The following is a 23,010-nucleotide window of genomic DNA, read 5'->3' as shown; positions in this document are numbered from 1 at the left end:
GTTCAGCCTCATTTGGACTTAGTATCATAGCAAATATTGGGGGGGGGGGGGGGGGGAAATCAGTAAGGTGGCATATTTTGCATGTTTTCATTCAATAATGTATGGAATTAAGTTCTAGGATAACTCATTTTTAAGAAAGAATGTCTTCATTGCACAAAAACATGGTTTAAGAATAATATGTGGTGCTCACCAATGATCATTTGTAGATATCTGTTTAAGGAGTTGGGCATTCTGACTACTGCTTCAAAGTAAATTTCTTTCCTCATGAAGTTTGTTGTAAATAATCCACTACAGTTAAAAATGAACAATTATGTACATAATCACTATGTGAGAAGGAAAAATAACATTCGTTGTGCCCACATTGAGGTTGACTTCAGCACAAAAAGGACTGAACAATACTGCAACAAAAAGTTTTGACAACTTACCCAGTAACGTCTGACATACAACAAAGTAAAATTTGAAAACAAATTGAGAAGATTCATTCTTGACAACCCCTTCTAACCCATAGAACAATTTCTATTACTGTAATGGGTAAAAGTTAGTGAGTAGGGTTTACTAACTCACAACATCTGTAATCTTTTTTTCCAAAAAGAAGAAAAGATAAACACTTAGAATTGTTCAGAATGTAATCATATGTACAAATTAAATTGCGATGTGTATGTAAAATGACTTGTTTTACATCATTACGATCTATCATGCAAAATGATCCATGGATCATGAAATTAACTAACTTGACTATCTCTGTTTCAGTATCTACCACGTAAGAGTTTGTTGTGTGAAACCTATTTACCTTAAAAATATATGCCTTTTCCCAAGTGCCCAGCTTGTGCTAACAGCACATGGCTGAGTCTTTGGCTGTTCTTCCAGTGCCTGTTGGAAACTCTGTAGAATAAGCTGGCAGTCCTCTGTAGCTTTATCATCCACCCGCCTTAATTTTCGGAAAGGTGCTAGCAGTCGATATCGTGCATTAAATGCTTTGAATCGCATGCGATGTGGATAACCTAAAATGAGAAAAGTAACTAATAAACATGATGCACTTTAGTTTATTATTAAATTTATTTTAATAATGATTAAGCTTAAAGTAGTAGTGAGTTGTGGAGCTCCCAGTACCTCCTGCCATTAGGTTGACAGTTTCCAACACCTGGAGTGATCTGATTTGCCTCATTACAGTTCCTCTGTCAAAACGACCTGGTGTTTCACTGGAATTGCTTCGGAGACATCGTACAAAGTGTGGGCGAGCATGCACCAGAGTTCGCAACAGATTATCTAGTCTCGTGTGGAAGTCTTGGGTTAGTGTCGAAACTGGTTCATCACCGTTGAGCCTGAAAGTATAATGTGTTTATTTATGTATAGAGAAAATGTTAGATTTGGATCTTGCCACATAATTTTAGTTGTTGTTTAGTTATTCATTTTTCAAGTTTCCTGGGAAATACCAATTAGAAACTCAAAGTGCATAAACTGTGAACTGTCATACTTGCTGAATAACATTGCAACATGTCACTGCAGTGGTCAGTTAACAAACACACACACACACACACACACACACACACACACACATACACACTTATTGTACATATTACTTTCTTCTTGACTAGATATATAACAATACTGACATTACATATAAATATAAAACATTTGCTGCTCCATATGAAAATGGAGTAACGTATTTTTCTATCGAACAGCTGGAGATGGAACAAGACTCATTTCCTGTTATGTTACGAAAATTTTTACTGAGTGGAAACAGTAAAGAAAAAAAGGAGAAATATTTGCCCTTGGTTCTATATGAGGAAGGAGAGAAACTAAGACCACCAAAGAAAAAAGAAATTGGATGAAACAGTTACTGTTATTTCAGACTTCCTTTCCACAGCACTGATAAAACTGATTTGTAGGCAACTGATAGATCAAAAGACAAGAGATGAACTTTAGACAGGGAAAGTACTCTTAAAAATGCAGTACAGAATTTAAACAAATGTAATAACAAGAAAGACTGAGAAACAAAATACATAAGAAAATAACATGAATTGCAAGTGACAGGAACTCAAAATCACACAATGCATAATGTACATTAGCAAATATTGACAGCAGAACAGAAATTAGATTAGACTCATCAAAGTACATGAAAAATGGATGTGCCACTGGATCAGACAACCTAAAATTAATTCAAGATGACACTAACAAAATATTTAGAGAACTTTCTAGCATCATTTAAATAATTAACAGTAACATTGGTAAAAAATTGAAAAACTAAAATTTATACAATTTATAATTATTAGTAAGTGTTGTAACAGCCTCAATATTTTTGATCCTTCCATGGAGGTTGGGGTAGGGAAGTGAGGGCCCACGCGCCGTGCAATCAGTGCTGTTGTTACAGTGTCGGCACTGATATTGCTGTGTTTCCCAGGCAACCAGTGAACTTTCCCAAATCAGATCAGGAAAGTTTTAGCTATAGCAAGGCTGCTTGCTCTCTCAGTTGCTGGCCTCAGCATACAATGGACTGATCTTGGAGAGACTGAAGTTCCCCGTCATGCCCCACCCTATGTGGGGCTTCTGTGTCCCTTTTTTCGGTAAACCACTTTAGTTTCAGTTACACCTTCACCTTATTACACTTAAATTCACTGCTTATCATGTCACCCTCACTCCTAGCTTGGCCACTCTGTAAACTGGTGTGCAGAAGTACAATCCAGTTTGTAACCAATTAGCCTATTCATGGCTTCTAAAAGGCTTCTACAATACTACATTTCTATGGAATGCGCTGTTTCCTTATGGTAAAGGGACTTGCTGGACAACCCTATTGTGGTATGCTTTCACTGTCCTCTGATATCATTATGTCACATGCACCGACGTGTGTGCTGTGAGAAATAAGCAATTCTTGTTTCTGCATGGGTGGGTGCCATCTGGCTGGGTAACACACTGCTGTCTATTTGGATTGTGTAGATAGGTGCATCAGGTGTATGCTCTTCATGAATGCAGGTATCTGACTGCTTGTGCAGCTGCCTGCCTGCCCATTCATCAGAGTGTGGGGTTGGCTCTTGCTCTGCCATGCATTGCCCATACATCTCCAGCTGGCTGCTCTGCATTGTGACATTGTCCATGTTGCAGCATCAAGCAGCTGACTGTGACTGTTAAACTGTTGTTATTCTAGGCCCCTGTGAAGGTCACTGAGCATGACGAGAATATCTATTTTAAAATGTAGCTTTATTTATAGCTTGACAGAAGCATAAGATAAGCCTACTTTCCAGTAAACAGCATTTGCTTGACAACATTTTTGTTATTATTGATAATTGAAGTGTGGCACTATGACATTTATTTTATCAGTTTACTTTTTGCGTGAATGTCAGGAAAATGTTAAGAATGTAGTTCGAGACAAAGAATTGTTATGACTTGAGCCAAGGGAAGGTGTATGTAGCAAAAGTACTTCGATTGTAGAGGGAATTATTAAAACTAATTATACAGGGTGATTCAAAAAGAATACCACAACTTTAAAAATGTGTATTTAATGAAAGAAACATAATATAACCTTCTGTTATACATCATTACAAAGAGTATTTAAAAAGGTTTTTTTTCACTCAAAAACAAGTTCAGAGATGTTCAGTATGGCCCCCTCCAGACACTCGAGCAATATCAACCCGATACTCCAACTCGTTCCACACTCTCTGTAGCATATCAGGCGTAGCAGTTTGGATAGCTGCTGTTATTTCTCGTTTCAAATCATCAATGGTGGCTGGGAGAGGTGGCCGAAACACCATATCCTTAACATACCCCCATAAGAAAAAATCGCAGGGGGTAAGATCAGGGCTTCTTGGAGGCCAGTGATGAAGTGCTCTGTCGCGGGCTGCCTGGCGGCCGATCCATCGCCTCGGGTAGTTGATGTTCAGGTAGTTAAGGACAGATAAGTGCCAATGTGGTGGCACTCCATCCTGCTGAAATATGAATTGTTGTGCTTCTTGTTCGAGCTGAGGGAACAGCCAATTCTCTAACATCTCCAGAGAGGTTGGAACGAGTTGGAGTATCGGGTTGATATTGCTCGAGTGTCTGGAGGGGACCATATTGAACATCTCTGAACTTGTTTTTGAGTAAAAAAAAACCTTTTTAAATACTCTTTGTAATGATGTATAACAGAAGGTTATATTATGTTTCTTTCATTAAATACACATTTTTAAAGTTGTGGTATTCTTTTTGAATCACCCTGTATTGTGGGTGAGGTCAATATGGAGCAATTAAAGAGCAGTTACAGCAAAAAATTGCAACTCTGATGTTGGAGATCCAATAATTAAAGGAATACATAGGAGAGTTTAGGGAGAATAACAAGTGTGCTGAGGCATGAATGAGAATTCGGATTGAGGAGGGAGGTATGCTAGGGTAGTGCTTGCAGATACGAACAGCCACTGTGCCGGGCTGGCTAGTGGTTAGTACATCTACCTAGTGAGCAGGAGACTAGGTTCAAATCCTGGTCTTGGTACAAATTTTCATTCATTGTTTCAGTCTGCAAAAATTACAAATAATCCCCTCCCCTTGTAGCAACTGCTACAACAAACCCCTGTAGATTCACCATGCATAACAATTGGAGTTAATCTGCCAATAAACGTTTCCTTGAGCAATTTTATACCGTTTTTTTGTTTGGAACGTCAGATGAAAATATGAACACATTCCTACAGAACCTTAGAGATGCATGTTCGAGTGAGTTACAATTAAATATTGCTCAAGTTAAATTCTGTGATGATGCTAGGTACTATATTGTGTCAATAGACTCACTTAGAAATGCTTCCTCTCTTGAAACGCTTGCATATGGTTGGTGGAATGTTTTGCAGATAAAAAAGCATTGGCTTTTATCGGGATAAGTAATCAACTTTGAAGCAGGAATATGCCAAGGATTTTGAGTCATTTGCATATAGAATCTGAGCTGTTTCTTACCACACAAATGTTTTGATATAATTCCAAGAACATAATGTCTTACTTTAGGAGGACGAGGCTCATGCTACAGATGTCTTTGTCAAAGGGATTGATCCTAGAATAGGAGGGATACTCAAGTTGACTTCCCCTGGTACCTTGCAGTTGTATTCAGGGATAAGGCAAACCAGTTTGTATTAACTGTGAGCTGTGTGACTGATGTGCACAGCCCGTATTCATAACAGATGTGGTCATTGCCACCAACCAGAACACTGTGTGCACAAGTGCCGAGCACTGTGTTGCTCGCATTGTAGAGAAGTACGCCATAGGTAACAGGAATACTATAAGCTGGGAAATGTGTTGTTGATCAAAGAACTAGATAAGAAGAGAGTGAAGATACTTTTTGACACCGGAGTGCAGGTGAGTTTAATATTTGCCCCCATCCCCTTACGAAAGGTGGCGCACTCACTGTTGTTTGAGTGGTTTAGGGTGCGAGGTAAAATGCACTGTAGGCTCACAGAAGACTAAGTTGAAGATTAATAAGGAAGGATTGGTGCTTACAGTAAAGGTACTGTCACAGAAAATCCTGATTTTGATGTGCTCCTAGTGTGTGATTTCCTGTGGTGCACTTGTGTTGCAGTTGTCTTTCAGTCACGTAATATCCGAATAGGTGACCAAGAATTTCTATTTAACAGCAACAGTACTGTACAGGCATCTAAGAAGAACAGGACAGTCTCTTTTCTTCCATTCTCATTCTCAGAAGACTGATGCACTCCCATGCTTAAGTCAACCCTTTGTGAAACTATATGCAGTAGAATGAGAATAATTCTCTCGGTGAATGTCAAATGTGAATTCCCCAAGAGCTCAGTTATTCTCATGGATCCAATGCCCAGGTCCCCAGGAATGAGTTGAAAGTGCACATGAAAAAAAGGGTATGTCAACCCGTCATACTGAATGAAGAAACCAGCATTGATAAATTCGGTGGGAAAGATACCATGACACTCAAGGGAAAAGTTTTAGCATGTATACAAGAGTTATCGGTAAATGAAATTGGGCAGTGGGAAGATCAGGGTAAAAGAAGTAATAGGAGGAAATTAGGATGAAAAGGAACAAATTATACAAATAATGTAGGGGTCACAACCTCCTTAAAACAGAAGTTACAGGAGAAGTTTATTCATCTGCCTGAGAAGAGTAGACATTTGTTGTATTCAGTACTTGAGAATTTAGTACAGTTTTTGAAGAAGGGCAGGATTTTCCTACTGAAGCTTTGTTGAAGACGCTAGGCTGATTGGTCAAAAACCATAAAGGATACCATATCATTTGCAACCTGTTATTAAAACATAGCATTAGAGAACAACTGTCAAGAAGCAGTCTTTGGGCTTCATCGACCATCATTGTCCCTAAATGGCCACAATATGGAGAAAAAGCGTATTGAATATGTGTCTGCAAGATAGTTTTGAACAAAGTAACCACTCCAGATACATATCCCTTCCAAGAATAGGCGAAATGTTGGACCATTTAGACACCTGCCAATATTTCACAACACTAGACAACACCAAATAACCATCATCCCAGCAAGTTTTCTCAGAAAACTACATTTGCAGTACTGTCAGGGCACTGTGAGTATCTGAGAATGCCTTTCAGATTACAAAATGTTCCTGCAACATTCCAAAAGTTTGCAGATTTGTTGCAGAAGGGTCTGAAACCTTTCAAATGCATAGTGTATTTAGACATAATTGTGTTTTCCAGTCCCTAGAGGAGCATGCAGAATGACTTAAGAACTGTACTTCCATGCATAAAAAAATGCAAATCTCAGCTTGAGATCAGGGAAATGCAAATTTACAGAACTGCTAGTTAATTATTTGGGCCTCATAATTATGGCCAATAGAGTTCAACCCAATCCATGGTTAACCAGTGCATTACAAGACTTTCCTTCCCCTTGTAACATGAAAGAATAACAGTCCTTTTCTCTTTTGGCAAATTATCATCATCATTTTGTATCAGAATACAGCACTAGTATCGTACCCCTCAGCAACTTGCTGGACTCCTGAGTGTGAAACAGCAGTGTTCAGATTACGAGAAATTCTAATACAGTCACTCATTTTGACATACCCTGATGTTGAGAAATCATTTTTTACTCTTCTGTGATGTCATTGATTTTTGGTGTCTCCTCATGCAAGTTCATGGAGAATTTGAATGTCCTATTGGGTACACATCTAGGCAGTTAAATCAAGCTGAACAACAGCACAACAGAGTAGTAGCTGTTAGATCTAGAATATGCATAAACTATTTCAAATGTTACTTATACAGGAGAAAACTTACTATTATTACTGATCACGCTACTTTCATGTGGTTATTAAGCTCCAAGGATCGTAGTAGTACACCGATTAGGTGGGTCCTTAAGTGACTATAACTACTCAGTAAGCCACAAGCCAGGAAAGCTCCAGCAAAATGCTGACTCCTCAAGACAGACATTTTGGTGTATACAGGCTGTTGAAGTACTGGTTGCTGAACTAGAAAAAGAATAGCAAGAGGACAAAGAATACAAATGATTCACAGCATCTCCCAATTAGCCATTAATAGAACCTTTATTGTAAAACATCCCAGGCAATCGCTTGGTTATTCGGAAATCCCTTGAAGAAAGAATTCTGCAGCAGTCACATGATAGTATACAAGCTTGACACAGTGGTAAGGCAGCCAATCATTATACAAAAAGTCTTACAGTACTTGTGGTCTCCTCATAAGCACGATGTTGAAAGTTGTGTATGGTCTTGTTTGCCATCTGCACAAAGAGGGCAATATGCAAAACCAAAACCTCCTCTTCAGACCTTTCCAGAAACCACTAAACCTTTTAACTTGGTTGTCCTTGATATAGTTGGACTGTTCCCAGTTTCAGTTCAAAATAATATGTTTTGTCAATTATTTATCACTTTTTCCATGTTTTAATTATGGTTCCTCTGTGGATATAACAGCAGAAATAGTCAGAAAAGCTTTTGTAACACCTCTTTTTTCCCCCCATTTGGAAGTCCTGGAGCCATCATAATAGATTAAGGGATAACTTCTTATTATTTCTTTTCATGCCGGTTTGCATGTAATCAAATATCAAGAAGTGTCGAAATACCCTGTCTGTCTAAAAGGTAATGGCTGCGATGAGTGTGTTCATAAGTATATTCTCAAAATGCTGCCATATTATGTGAACCAGAGCCACACAGCATCGGACATAATGCTTCCTTACATTGTGTCCTCATATAATGTGAAAGAGCATTAATTTATTGGCTGCACTCCATTTGGGGTGGTATACAGATGCAAAATGCATTTACCATTTTAATTAGATAAGTTGGTCCCAGGTGTTGAAGCTGTACTGATAAAACAGCTGTCCTGGCACTTGAGAACTGTCAGGAAACAGGTACAATCAAGATATGCTGCTGCTGTTGCCAGGCAAGTTAAACACAATTTTAATCTGCACACAGTTTTAATCTGCCAGGTAGTTTCATATCAGCGCACACTCCGCTGCAGAGTGAAAATCTCATTCTGGAAACATCCCCCAGGCTGCGGCTAAGCCATGTCTCCGCAATATCCTTTCTTTCAGGAGTGCTAGTTCTGCAAGGTTCGCAGGAGAGCTTCTGTAGAGTTTGGAAGGTAAGAGACGAGGTACTGGCAGAAGTAAAGCTGTGAGGATGGGACATGAGTCGTTCTTGGGTAGCTCAGTTGGTAGAGCACTTGCCCGCGAAAGGCAAAGGTCCCGAGTTCGAGTCTTGGCCCGGCACACAGTTTTAATCTGCCAGAAAGTTTCACAATGAAAATAATGTGAGAATTCAATATTGTAAGCCTGGGCAATAGGTGCTACTAGGAATCCAGCTCTAAAAATGGGAAAGACTATAAAAAGTTCACGCCTTTTTGAGAAAGCCCCCATAATAAAATAAAAGACTAACATCACCAACCAATACACAATTACAACTGCCAGACATAGTAGTCATGCTGCACTTTAACTAGCTGAAACTTGGCTGTGACTATGTTGCAGAAATGTGCATAAACCAGTCAACACAGTACACAATATCTGTAAAAGCCAGCTGTGCATCCTGAAGTCTCACTCCCGATGGCAGCATGCAGTTAAGCGCCAGTATAGTCCATGATCGGAACCTCCATATCAGCATTGTTCTGAGGAGTGAGCAGCTATCCGGTGTCAGATCAATTTAATTAAGACAGTTATTGTCTGCTGGCAGAATTACTACCATTTCAATGTTACTTAAATGATTGTATCCACAATTTATTCTCTTTGGCCCTTATTTTTGAATGCATTCAGTAAAAAGTTACAAATGTGGTTGTTGGCCTTCCTCAGTGGTAAAGTACCATAAGTATGGTTTGTTTGTTTATAATGTGTTCTAATGTTTCATGTTTGATGAATATGTTCCTTTTATGTCTGATGCCTTTAATTGATGAGCTCAATAATGTTACTGTTACCACATAATGGTTGATATAATGAATGCTCCTCACCTCATTACGTGTATTAGTATAGAACTCAACAGCACAAACACTGAAGCACCATAGAAACTGGTATAAGCATGCATATTCAAATACAGAGATATGTAAACAGGCAGAATACGGCACTGCAGTCAGCAAAGCCTATATAAGATGACAAGTATTTGGCGCAGTTGTTAGATTAATTACTGCTGCTACAATGGCACGTTATCAAGATTTAAATGAGTTTGGAAGTGGTGTTATAGTCGTCGTTCGAATGATGAAACACAGCCTCTCCGAGGTAGTGATGAAGTGGGGATTTTCCTGTATGATCATTTCACAAGTGTACTGTGAATATCAGGAAGCCAGTAAACATCAAATCTCCTACATTGCTGCAGCCAGAAAAAGATTCTTCAAGAACGGGATCCGCTATAACTGAAGAGAATTGTTCAACGTGCCAGAAGTGCTGCAGATTTCAGTGCTGCGCCACCAACAAGTGTCAGGGTATGAATCATTCCACGAAACATCATCAATATGGGCTTTCTGAGCAGAAGGCCCACTTGTGTACCCTTGATGACTGAACAACACAAAGCTTTACACCCTGCCCGGGACCATGAACACCAACACTGAACTGTTGTTGACTAGAAACATGTTGCCTGGTTGGACGTGTCTTGTTTCAAATTGTATCAAGTGGATGGACAGTACAGGTATGGAGACAAGCTCATGAATCCATGGACAGCAGGAGACTGTTCAAGCTGGTGGAGGCATTGTAATTGTGTGCGGCATGTGCAGCTGGAGTGATATGGGTCCCCTGATACGTCTAGATACAACTCAGACAGGTAATACATACATAGCGTCCTCTCTGATCACCTGCATCCATTCATGTCCATTGTGCATTCCGATGAACTTAGGCAATTCCAGCAGAACAATGCAACACCCCACACATCCAGAATTGCTACAGAATGGCTCCAGAACACTCTTCTGAGTTTAAACACTTTTGCTGGCCACCAAACTCCAAAGTCTCCAAAAATGAACTTTATTGAGCATACCTGGGATGCCTTGCAACGTGCAGTTCACAAGTGATCTCCATCCCCTCATACTCATACGGATTTATGGACAGCCCTGCAGGATTTGTGGTATAAATTCCCTCCAGCACTACTTCAGACATTAGTGGAGTGTATGACACATGATGTTGCAGCACTTCTGCATGCTTGCCAGGGCCCCACACGATATTAGGCAGGTGTACCAGTTTCTTTGGCCCGTACAGCTTTGTGGAAACAATGACTTGTCACAATATGCTGGCGGAAGGATGTGAAGCCGTATAACACTTGCATAGTGGCAGTCCTGAGAAATGAGGGCCAATCAGACTAAACATTCCTTTTACTTGTAAAAAAACCTTTGGGTTGTGATCTGTCAACAGAAATAATCTACCAAGGATGATAATAATACAGCCACTTTTTGTGGTCTTGAGATTTCTAACTACTGAGTTGAAGTCTTGTGTAATTCTGTAGTTTTAATGTATCCACTGCTTCCCACTTCCTCTGAGGGAGTACATAGGTTTGCATGGGATTTCAGTATAATATCAACTCCCTACAGGTATAATAAGATGATCTAGATCCAGGTACTCCTTGGAGTTGAACCTTGACTCATCATTATCCATTATAACCAGATAATCCCTTTCCACTGCAGTGCAATCTCGCATTGACAACAAAAGGAAAATAGCGCGAGTAGCCAGCAAGATTATTTTGCCTAATCCATCGTGATTTCAAATATGCATTGGATACATCCCAAATCCTGGCAGTATTCCTTTTACAGTATATCCATTCACCTTTAAAAATATGTTTACACTGAAATCAAAACCTATAGTGTTAATATTTATATTTTGTTGATCACATCTGATTTATATGTTAATATCAGACCTACAATTGGGCTAGTTGAACCACTTTCATATAGTACAGGGCTATTACAAATGATTGAAGCGATTTCATAAATTCACTGTAGCTCCATTCATTGACATATGGTCACGACACACTACAGATACGTAGAAAAACTCATAAAGTTTTGTTCGGCTGAAGCCGCACTTCAGGTTTCTGCCGCCAGAGCGCTCGAGAGCGCAGTGAGACAAAATGGCGACAGGAGCTGAGAAAGCGTATGTCGTGCTTGAAATACACTCACATCAGTCAGTCATAACAGTGCAACGACACTTCAGGACGAAGTTCAACAAAGATCCACCAACTGCTAACTCCATTCGGCGATGGTATGCGCAGTTTAAAGCTTCTGGATGCCTCTGTAAGGGGAAATCAACAGGTCGGCCTGCTGTGAGCTAAGAAACGGTTGAACGCGTGCGGGCAAGTTTCACGCGTAGCCCGCGGAAGTCGACGAATAAAGCAAGCAGGGAGCTAAACGTACCACAACCGACGGTTTGGAAAATCTTACGGAAAAGGCTAAAGCAGAAGCCTTACCGTTTACAATTGCTACAAGCCCTGACACCCGATGACAAAGTCAAACGCTTTGAATTTTCGGCGCGGTTGCAACAGCTCATGGAAGAGGATGTGTTCAGTGCGAAACTTGTTTTCAGTGATGAAGCAACATTTTTTCTTAATGGTGAAGTGAACAGACACAATGTGCGAATCTGGGCGGTAGAGAATCCTCACGCATTCATGCAGCAAATTCGCAATTCACCAAAAGTTAACGTGTTTTGTGCAATCTCACGGTTTAAAGTTTACGGCCCCTTTTTCTTCTGCGAAAAAAACGTTACAGGACACGTGTATCTAGACATGCTGGAAAATTGGCTCATGCCACAACTGGAGACCGACAGCGCCGACTTCATCTTTCAACAGGATGGTGCTCCACCGCACCTCCATCATGATGTTCGGCATTTCTTAAACAGGAGATTGGAAAACCGATGGATCGGTCATGGTGGAGATCATGATCAGCAATTCATGTCATGGCCTCCACGCTCTCCCGACTTAACCCCATGCGATTTCTTTCTGTGGGGTTATGTGAAAGATTCAGTGTTTAAACCTCCTCTACCAAGAAACGTGCCAGAACTGCGAGCTCGCATCAACGATGCTTTCGAACTCATTGATGGGGACATGCTGCGCCGAGTGTGGGAGGAACTCGATTATCGGCTTGATGTCTGCCGAATCACTAAAGGGGCACATATCGAACATTTGTGAATGCCTAAAAAAACTTTTTGAGTTTTTGTATGTGTGTGCAAAGCATTGTGAAAATATCTCAAATAATAAAGTTATTGTAGAGCTGTGAAATCGCTTCAATCATTTGTAATAACCCTGTATTTCCATCCATCCAATAATAACCATTAACATTTATCTACAACTATTAATATTTGATCTACAGGATATTCCCGTGGTTTCCACTAAGGGCAGAAAGCAGTTGCATCAGATAGTAGAAAACTGGTAATATGCAATGGCTGTATCTCATTGAGTTGTTTAATGTTTGTTGTATGTATGCTGTGATCTTGCACAAACTTTCTGACTGAAAATGTCCACTCTGATGATTGCAAGCGTCGTGTGTCACTGTTGCACTATTGTGGCTTGTCCCAGTTCACTTTTCCCATCATCCCACTGTTCTACCACCATTAGCAGTCATCAACACTTCCACATTTTCCATCTGTCATTTTAACTTTCTGGAAGCGACTTAGCAACATTATTATTATTCTTCTTTCATGGTCACATAATTGTGATGGTGCAGAAAATTACCAGAGTAGCTAGTATCTAAAGAACTGAACTGATGGCCTCATAGTTATGAAACTGTTAATACAAATCTTTTAATAAACTGACCATATTAAGATTCTGATCATTTCTTCTTATTATTTGAAGAATTTCAATTCATATTTTCTGGCACTGAAGGTGTACAGCTGTAGGTTGTCTCATATGTTAATATGCCAGTAATTGGCTTTTTGACATATTACCATAGGCAATTAAACATTGGGATCGATCACTTGATAGTGATTAACTTCAGCTTGTATTAAGGGACTGTTTTATGCTTAGAATTAAGACAACTAAAGACTGTTTCTGTTGACACTCCAGCTTCAAGTACTCTGCCCACTTGGGACGCCGTTTGATTAGTACTCTGCAATGATTCTTGGTGTCTCTCATCATTTAATGTTCAGTTTAGATCATTGTAAGCTGTTGCTAGAACTGCCTAATTCTACTAATGATGAAATGAGGCACCAACAACATAATGGTCTAAAGCAGACTATCAATCATTTAGAGATTTTAGCATGTGTGTCTGCTCCTGATGCCTGTTAATCTTATGGTGAACCAGTTTTATCTCTATTTGTAATCCCACATTGTATACAGAGGGTTCATTTTAACTGAAGACACTGAAATATCTCAAAAATTATACACTGGATCAAAAAAAGTTATAATTCCAATTTGTTTGCCTCAGAGGGGGACATCCGTGGATATCACACTCGACCCCCCACACCACCCCATGGCGTAGGTGGTGGAGGACCACTGTGAAATCTTCAATGGGAACCCCTGTTCTTTACTGCAGATTACAATTCTACAGCAAAATCTATATGTGTTTTGTCTGTAGCATTTTCTTTGTTTCACGGAGATGGCACTGTAATCAGAGGAATAGAAATGCATATGCAATCATAATCCAGCGGCACATGGGACCCCCACCTCCATGCTGCAAGGGTAGGGCAGGCCAGTATTTCATATCTTCTAATTGGAAACCCCGTTCACAACATTGTATTCCTCCAACATACCAAACAGTGGACTACTTGATGCACCATTGTGGCCGTGGCTTGAGGCAATCAATACTCTACTTTTCCAATTAGGGTAAGTGTTCAAACGTAGCACCACCAACTTCTATACATTGTGTAATCAGCTTTTCAAATGACCATACACAGGACAGAAGTGTATATGCAGGAATGTCAGCACAGGTGTTTCTGATGTGGTCAACCACGTCTTCAGTGCCTTTTGGTACTTCCTGGTTGGCTGAAAAATGGGGTTTGTCCTTTGGAAACTGACTACGGTAAATAACGTAGCCGACAGGTGCACCGTTGTGTGTCACAGATGTTTACTTTCACTTTTCACAATTCCCATACACACATTTAATATGTGGCCAGCGTACTATTGTTTATACTTTCCATAAGTCTCATTAATAGTCTGCAGGTGAACATCCACTTACTGCTACAATAGTTCACTGTTGAACAGTCACTGTCATTTTTTTAACAAATGGCCTATTGGTGTAACACTTATTTCACTGTTAAGTTGATGCATTGTTGTCATTCTAATCGTCACAGGTTCCTCATCTGAAACTCGGCCATGGACTGACTGTCTCGTGACCAAAAAACAGGCTCTTATATATCATTACAATAATAAGTGCTGAAACTACACATTGTTCGAAGTTAAATTTACAGAAATTACAACTAAAACTTTTTTGTCATTAAATTAAATGAATACATCGAAAAATTCATTCCTTTTACAGTTTCTTCTACTACAAGAGTTAGGCCGCATTACTTGTTTAAATCATGAAATTAACAAATATCGTTATGCAAACAATACTTATGACAAAACTGTTAATTACTTTGGAATTAATTAAGGGCTGGTTTTGCTAACATGCTTCGGACTAGAGCCAAATAGATACTTTAAGAATACTAGCATTTTGTCTTCCAAATGTTTACAATTATTATGGAATTTATATTTGTTTATAAGTCAACAATATAATTTAAGTTACAAAACAATCAATGATTTTACCCTATAATGAAAGATAGCAAATAAGGATAGTCAAACTCGATTAGAAAATCAATTACATACCTAAAACTAAGCACTAAATCAGATCTGCTGTTATATTCTTTAGGACAAGGGCCAGCCTTTTTCTTTTATGAAAATGCAGATTATATTCAAGTATGCTAATGGTAATTAGTTAAAATTGAAAAAATGAATTTTAAGGAGGCAGATGGCAAACCAAGAGGGGAAGTAAAAATATTCCAGCTTGCTTCATCACAAACTGTCATGCTGAAACCGCATACATTGTAGAAGGTCCACGTAATGTCAAACGTCCACGCAATGTCCTGCAGTAGTACCGGTAGTTCCTTTTCCAGAAGTGTGTGTCCAGTCAACATGATGTCACACCATACATTAACGGCCAAAGACGTTATGGTCAACTTGGCGTAACCAGGGGGGATTGTGTACACTCTAGTAATGCATGTTATACCAGTTAACACTACCACAGTTTGTGAATGTAGGCTGAAGGGAAAATAGTACCTCAGCAAAGAACATGGAGGTCATCTGAGTTTGTTGATGTGCCCATTCATAGTACACTAGAAGTGTAATCAGACATACATGCTCTACAGGCCCCCATACGGTGTATGGCAGAGGGTACTCTGCACCACTGCTAGGCATTTCCTTTCCTGTTCCACTTGAAAATAGAGTGAGGGAAAAAGAATGTCTGTATATCTCCATACGAATCCTAATTCCTTGTATCTTATCTCTGTGGTTGTTACACAAAATGTATATTGGTGGCAGCAGAATAATTCTCCAGTCAACTCCAAATGCCGGTTCTCTACATTTTCTGGGTAGGGTTCCTTGAAAAGAATGTTGCCTTCCGTCTAGGGATTCCATTTTGAGGCATTTCCATAATACTTGCATTTTACTCCGTAATACTTGAGCATTGAGGAGTATATTCGCATTGTTAATCAGCTTAGTGAAGACAATCGCCAAATAACCATTGTTGAATTGCTACTGAGATTGGCATAAGTTACAGTAGTATTCAGCTGATCGTCAATGGGGATTACCATTGAAGATTTCAAAGTGGGCTCCCGCCACCCACACATGGTGTGGAAATTGGCGCCATGAAGTTCTTGATGCAGTGACACATGGTATGGGTGATACTTATGACAATGCTACCGGTGGACATACTGGAATTGCGGTATAATTGCTGGGTGCTTATCGACGGGTTGTGGTGCACTACTGCTACCATACCTATTTCATTAGCTTCTCCTGTAGCATGATTGCTTTGTTTCCTTTTGCCCATCTGTACACTGCCATCAGACATAAAGGCTTTCACAACCTTGTAAAAGAATGATGATGATGATGATTGGTTTGTGGCGCGCTCAACTATGTGGCCATCATGGTGAAGATGATGATGATGAAATGATGAATACATCACAGACACCCAGTCCCTGGGCAGAGAAAATCCCCAACCCGGTTGGGAATTGAACCCGGGACCCCGTGATCCAGAGGTAGCAATGCTAGCCACTAGACCATGAGCTGCGGACCTTGTAAAAGAATGAATGAGAGCGAGCTTTCTCTGGAAAATGCTTGGCATACAAGTCAACAGCAGCCTCACATTTCTCCTACATTCTCTGTAAAACGGTATCATTACACTTTTTTTCTTCTGTGGCAGCAACATTTATTGTCCACTTGCACATCTGTTCTCCAAACGATACGTAGGTATGCAGGCAATAAACACTGTGCAAGTTTTGTAATATTTAGAGCCGCTATCTGTTCTATGTCTGCACGATATCTGACATCCACAGTGTACTGCATGTTACGGTATGTCTTAGTTCACTACACAGCCAGCATGTCGAGTAATCCCCTGTTCAATATGTCGGAGGAATACAACACTGCGAATGGGGTTTCCAATCAGAATTTATGAAATATTGGCCAGTCCCACTCTTGCAGCATGGAGGTAGGGTCCCACATGCCATTGGGTATTCACGGGATATCATGTAGCATGTACCCATTTCCATTCCTCTGATCATAGCACTGTTTGTGGCGAAATGAGGAAAATGCGTCAGACAGATTTTGCTGTAGAATCGAAATCTGCACTAAAAAATGGGGGTTCCCATGAATATTTCAAAGTTGGCCCCCACTACTCATGCACTGGGTGGGGTGGCAGATTTAGTGTTGTACTGTTGGATGCCCCCCCCCCCCCCCCCCCCCATGAACCATGGAACTTACCGTTGGTGGGGAGGCTTGCGTGCCTCAACAATACAGATAGCCGTACCGTAGGTGCAACCACAACGGAGGGGTATCTGTTGAGAGGCCAGACAAACGTGTGGTACCTGAATAGGGGCAGCAGCCTTTTCAGTAGTTGCAGGGGCAACAGTCTGGATGATTGACTGATCTGGCCTTGTAACATTAAATAAAACGGCCTTGCTGTTGTGGTACTGCGAACTGCTGAAAGCAAGGGGAAACTACAGCCGTAATTTTTCCCGAGGGCATGCAGCTTTACTGTATGGTTAAATGATGATGGCGTCCTCTTGGGTAAAATATTCCGGAGGTAAAATAGTCCCCCATTCGGATCTCCGGGCGGGGACTACTCAGGAGGACGTCGTTATCAGGAGAAAGAAAACTGGCATTCTTCGGATCGGAGCGTGGAATGTCAGATCCCTTAATCCGGCAGGTAGGTTAGAAAATTTAAAAAGGGAAATGGATAGGTTAAAGTTAGATATAGTGGGAATTGGTGAAGTTCGGTGGCAGGAGGAACAAGACTTCTGGTCAGGTGAATACGGGGTTATAAATACAAAATCAAATAGGGGTAATGGAGGAGTAGGTTTAATAATGAATAAAAAAAATAGGAGTGTGGGTAAGCTACTACAAACAGCATAGTGAACGTATTATAGTGGCTGAGATAGACACGAAGCCCATGCCTACTACAGTAGTACAAGTTGATATGCCAACTAGCTCTGCAGATGATGAAGAAATTGAAGAAATGTATGATGAGATAAAAGAAATTATTCAGGTAGTGAAGGGAGACGAAAATTTAATAGTCATGGGTGACTGGAATTCGACAGTAGGAAAAGGGAGAGAAGGAAACATAGTAGGTGAATATGGATTGGGGCTAAGAAATGAAAGAGGAAGAATTTTGCACAGAGCATAACTTAATCACAGCTAACACTCGGTTCAAGAATCATAAAAGAAGGTTGTATACATGGAAGAATCCTGGAGATACTAAAAGGTATCAGATAGATTATATAATGGTAAGACAGAGATTTAGGAACCAGGTTTTAAATTGTAGGACATTTTCAGGGGCAGATGTGGACTCTGACCACAATCTATTGGTTATGAACTGCAGATTAAAACTGACGAAATTGCAAAAAGGTGGGAATTTAAGGAGATGGGACCTGGATAAACTGACTAAACCAGAGGTTGTACAGAGTTTCAGGGAGAGCATAAGGGAACAATTGACAGGAACGGAGGAAAGAAATACAGTAGAAGAAGAATGGGTAGCTCTGAGGGATGAAGTAGTGAAGGCAGCAGAGGATCAAGTAGGTAAAAAGACAAGGGCTAGTAGAAATTCTTGGGTAACAGAAGAAATATTGAATTTAATTGATGAAAGGAGAAAATATAAAAATGCAGTAAATGAAGCAGGCAAAAAGGAATACAAACATCTCAAAAATGAGATCGACAGGAAGTGCAAAATGGCTAAGCAGGGATGGTTAGAGGACAAATGTAAGGATGTAGAGGCTTATCTCACTAGGGGTAAGATAAATACTGCCTACAGGAAAATTAAAGAGACCTTTGGAGGAAAGAGAGACACTTGCATGAATATCAAGAGCGTTGACGGAAACCCAGTTCTAAGCAAAGAGGGGAAAGCAGAAAGGTGGAAAGAGTATATATAGGGTCTATACAAGGGCGATGTACTTGAGGACAATATTATGGAAATGGAAGAGGATGTAGATGAAGATGAAATGGGAGATACGATACTGCGTGAAGAGTTTGACAGAGTACTGAAAGACCTGAGTCGAAACAAGGCCCCGGGAGTAGACAACATTCCAATGGAACTACTGACGGCCTTGGGAGAGCCAGTCCTGACGAAACTCTACCATCTGGTGAGCAAGATGTATGGGACAGGCGAAATACCCTCAGACTTCAAGAAAAATATAATAATTCCAATCCCAAAGAAAGCAGGTGTTGACAGATGTGAAAATTACCGAACTATCAGTTTAATAAGTCACAGCTGCAAAATACTAACATGAATTATTTACAGACAAATGGAAAAACTGGTAGAAGCAGACCTCGGGGAAGATCAGTTTAGATTCCGTAGAAATGTTGGAATACGTGAGGCAATACTGACCTTACGACTTATTAAGGAAAGGCAAACCTACGTTTCTAGCATTTGTAGACTTAGAGAAAGCTTTTGACAATGTTGGCTGGAATACTCTCTTTCAAATTCTAAAGGTGGCAGGGGCAAAATACAGGGAGCGAAAGGCTATTTACAATTTGTACAGAAACCAGATGGCAGTTATAAGAGTCGAGGGGCATGAAAGGGAAGCAGCGGTTGGGAAGGGAGTGAAACAGGGTTGTAGCCTCTCCCCGATGTTATTCAATCTGTTTATTGAGCAAGCAGTAAAGGAAACAAAAGAAAAATTCGGAGTAGGTATTAAAATCCATGGAGAAGAAATAAAAACTTTGAGGTTCGCCGATGACATTGTAATTCTGTCAAAGACAGCAAAGGACTTGGAAGAGCAGCTGAATGGAGTGGACAGTGTCTTGAAAGGAGGATATAAGATGAACATCAGCAAAAGCAAAATGAGGGCAACGGAATGTAGTCAAATTAAGTAGGGTGATGATGAGGGAATTAGATTAGGAAATGAGACAATGTAGTAAATGAGTTTTGCTATTTGGGGAGCAAAATAACTGATGATGGACGAAGTAGAGAGGATATAAAATGTTGACTGGCAATGGTAAGGAAAGCGTTTCTGAAGAAGAGAAATTTGTTAATATCAAGTATAGATTTAAGTGTCAGGAAGTTGTTACTGAAAGTATTTGTGTGGAGTGTAGGCGTGTATGGGAGTGAAACATGGACGATAAATAGTTTAGACAAGAAGAGAATAGAAGCTTTCGAAATGTGGTGCTACAGAAGAATGCTGAAGATTAGATGGGTAGATCACATAACTAATGAGTAGGTGTTGAACAGAATTGGGGAGAAGAGGAATTTGTGGAACAACTTGACTAGAAGAAGGGATCGGTTGGTAGGACATGTCCTGAGGCATCAAGGGATCACAAATTTAGCATTGGATTGTAAAAATCGTAGAGGGAGACCAAGAGATGAATACACTAAGCAGATTCAGAAGGATGTAGGTTGCAGTAGGTACTGGGAGATGAAGGAGCTTGCACAGGATATATTAGCATGTAGAGCTGCATCAAACCAGTTTCAGGACTGAAGTCCACAACAACAACAACTGTTGGATGTCACCTCTGACACGAATATGTTGGAATTATAACTTTTTTGATCCAATTTTTAGTTTTTGAGTTATTTCAATGTCTTCAGTTAAAACGAACACCCTGTATATGAACATTCATGAAAAGCTGTTTCATCAATTTCTCAGATATTCATTTCCATATGAGCACAATGCACAATTTTGTTAGTCTTGTCCCTTCATTCCGGCATACCAACCAACCATAATTTTGTTGCTCTGCACTGCTCAGTTGTACTTAGGGTTGGCAACATAAATTACTCTCTACATCATGTACATAGTAGTAGTACTTTGTAATCAGAAGTACATCAGCAGTTTTATCTGACCTGCAAACCACAGAATGTGGTGAAAATTCTGGGCTGGCCGCAGTGGCTGAGCAGTTCTAGGCGCTTCAGTCCGGAACCCCGCGACTGATATGGTCGCAGTTTCGAATCCTGCCTTCTCATGGATGTGTGTGATGTCCTTCGGTTAGGTGGTTTAAGTAGTTCTATGTTCTAGGGGACAGATGACCTCAGATGTTAAGTCCCATAGTGCTCAGAACCATTTGAACCATTTTTTGAAAATGCTGGTAATGAGGACCATGAAATGTTGGAATAGGTCATAATTGTGTGTGTGTGTTGGAGGGGGGGGGGGGCATTTAGTATTTGTTCTTTATGTTCTAATTCTAGTTTCACATTAATTACAAACATTACAACTGTCAAAAGGCGCTATATTGCTTGTGTATATATGGAGAGTTTCTGGATTAACATTAATAATAATTATAATACTAAATATTAATTAATAGTTCATAACTAAAGATGAGTACATTATTTTTTCATAGGAAATGTAGGATTTTGAGATTTGGTGAAAAAAACATGATTTTCAGAAACATCTATTTTTCTCAAAACTTTGTGTCTGTGCTTTGGGCCCCTGCAGTTCTCAGTAGCCTCAAATAATTAATTACTTCTTGGGAAATATTATTGTATAAAAGAAAGAGCAAATTCCCTGGAAACGGCATTTATCTTTACCGCAAAGTTGCATTATCACAATAAAATACTGAGATCAATATATCTCATTTACAATTGCAATTTTATTAATCATAGGAATTTTTGGATATTATATGCATACAAAAGGTTGTTATAGAATGAAACATACCCCATCTCGTGCTGCTGCCTTGACTGATACCAATATTGAAGGAAATTCTAGCCCACCAACAACTGACAGACACTGGTGTATAACAGTGTATAATTAATGTAATATTGATTTAGCTTACATATGTGCAAAGTGCTTATATATGTTGTACGAGTGTATTAGAGCATAAAATTTGGCACCACATATCAATTTATACCACATCTGTTACTTCTTGCATTTGAAAGATATATTTTTATTGAATACTTTATTTTGGGACTTTATTAACTATTAAGTTTATCTCTGTTAAGGAATTTATGTTTTGGAATGTTGAATGGATGCAATGCTTATATACAGACACATAGGAATATTCTACTAGTTTCATATTTACATTTATGCTGGCCTAGCTGAAGACTTATTTCTGAATCCAGTGTGATTTTCCACAATGCCTTGTTGCTGAAAGTCATTTCCTTGTACTTCTTATTTTGTGTCATGATTTATTCTTTCAAGTAGAGGAGGATATTATGGCTCTAATGATACGCATAGTACGAAACCTCTCCCCATTTTTATAAGCTAAGTCATAAAGATAAGACTGATCATTTTGCTAAATGTAATGTATTCCTGGATATGTAAAAGATAAGATATCAGTCTGGTGCCCCTTATTTTCTTAGTCTAGTTTGAAGTAATTAATTTAAAACCTAATAAGGCCCTGGGAATATGTAGCTATGTAGGTGATGATATGTCACATTATGATGAACTAAATACAAGGGCAAGTGAAATAAAAAACCGGAGCTTTTTCGTAAGTTTATTTAATATTAAATTCATACACATGAACTTATTTTTCTATACAGTCTTCTGAAAGGGAAAAACATTTTTCCCAGCAGATAGGCAGTTTGTTTATCCCATTTTCATAAAATGAATGTGCCTGTGAAAGCAGCCAGTTGCTTATGAAAACTCGGACAGTGTCATTGTCATAAAATCTGTGTTCTCTGACTGATTCCTTTAGTGGTCCAAACAAGTGAAAATCACAGGGCAATGAGTGTGGACTTTAGAAGGATGATAGTGTGGTCCAGAACAATCCCTGATTTTTTTTTTTCTTTGTGTTCTGGCAGGTGTGTGGGGTCAAGCATTCTCTTGAAGCATGATCACATCTCGAATTCAAATTGTGCACTTTTTTGGACAATATGCACATTTTTATGTGGTCCAAAAGTTGGCAGTAGTATGCAGGGTTCACGGTATGATGTTCATGGAGAAAATCATTGAGAATAATGCCTTTAAAATTAAACAAGACTGTTGCAAGAAACTTCCTTGCAGATAGCCGGTTCTTGGCTTTGGGGTGCAAATTTGTCCTTATTGTGCCATTCTGTGCTGCTTTT

General features: G+C 39.6%; 1 protein-coding gene across 1 annotated transcript in view; it reads right to left on the bottom strand.

Annotated features, from left to right (window-relative positions):
- The window catches only part of LOC124606542 (myosin-I heavy chain), a 253,040-nt gene that overhangs the window by 36,519 nt on the left and 193,511 nt on the right, over window positions 1-23,010 (bottom strand). Inside the window, exons 14-15 of the mRNA XM_047138528.1 lie at window positions 1,111-1,322; window positions 791-1,001 (exon numbers count right to left, since the gene is read on the bottom strand). Coding sequence (XP_046994484.1) covers window positions 791-1,001; window positions 1,111-1,322 — 423 coding nt within the window. The remainder of the gene's footprint in view (window positions 1-790; window positions 1,002-1,110; window positions 1,323-23,010) is intronic.

Source organism: Schistocerca americana, chromosome 3 (assembly GCF_021461395.2).
Source record: "Schistocerca americana isolate TAMUIC-IGC-003095 chromosome 3, iqSchAmer2.1, whole genome shotgun sequence".
NCBI lineage: Eukaryota > Metazoa > Arthropoda > Insecta > Orthoptera > Acrididae > Schistocerca > Schistocerca americana.
This window is presented reverse-complemented; position numbering and strand designations above follow the sequence as displayed.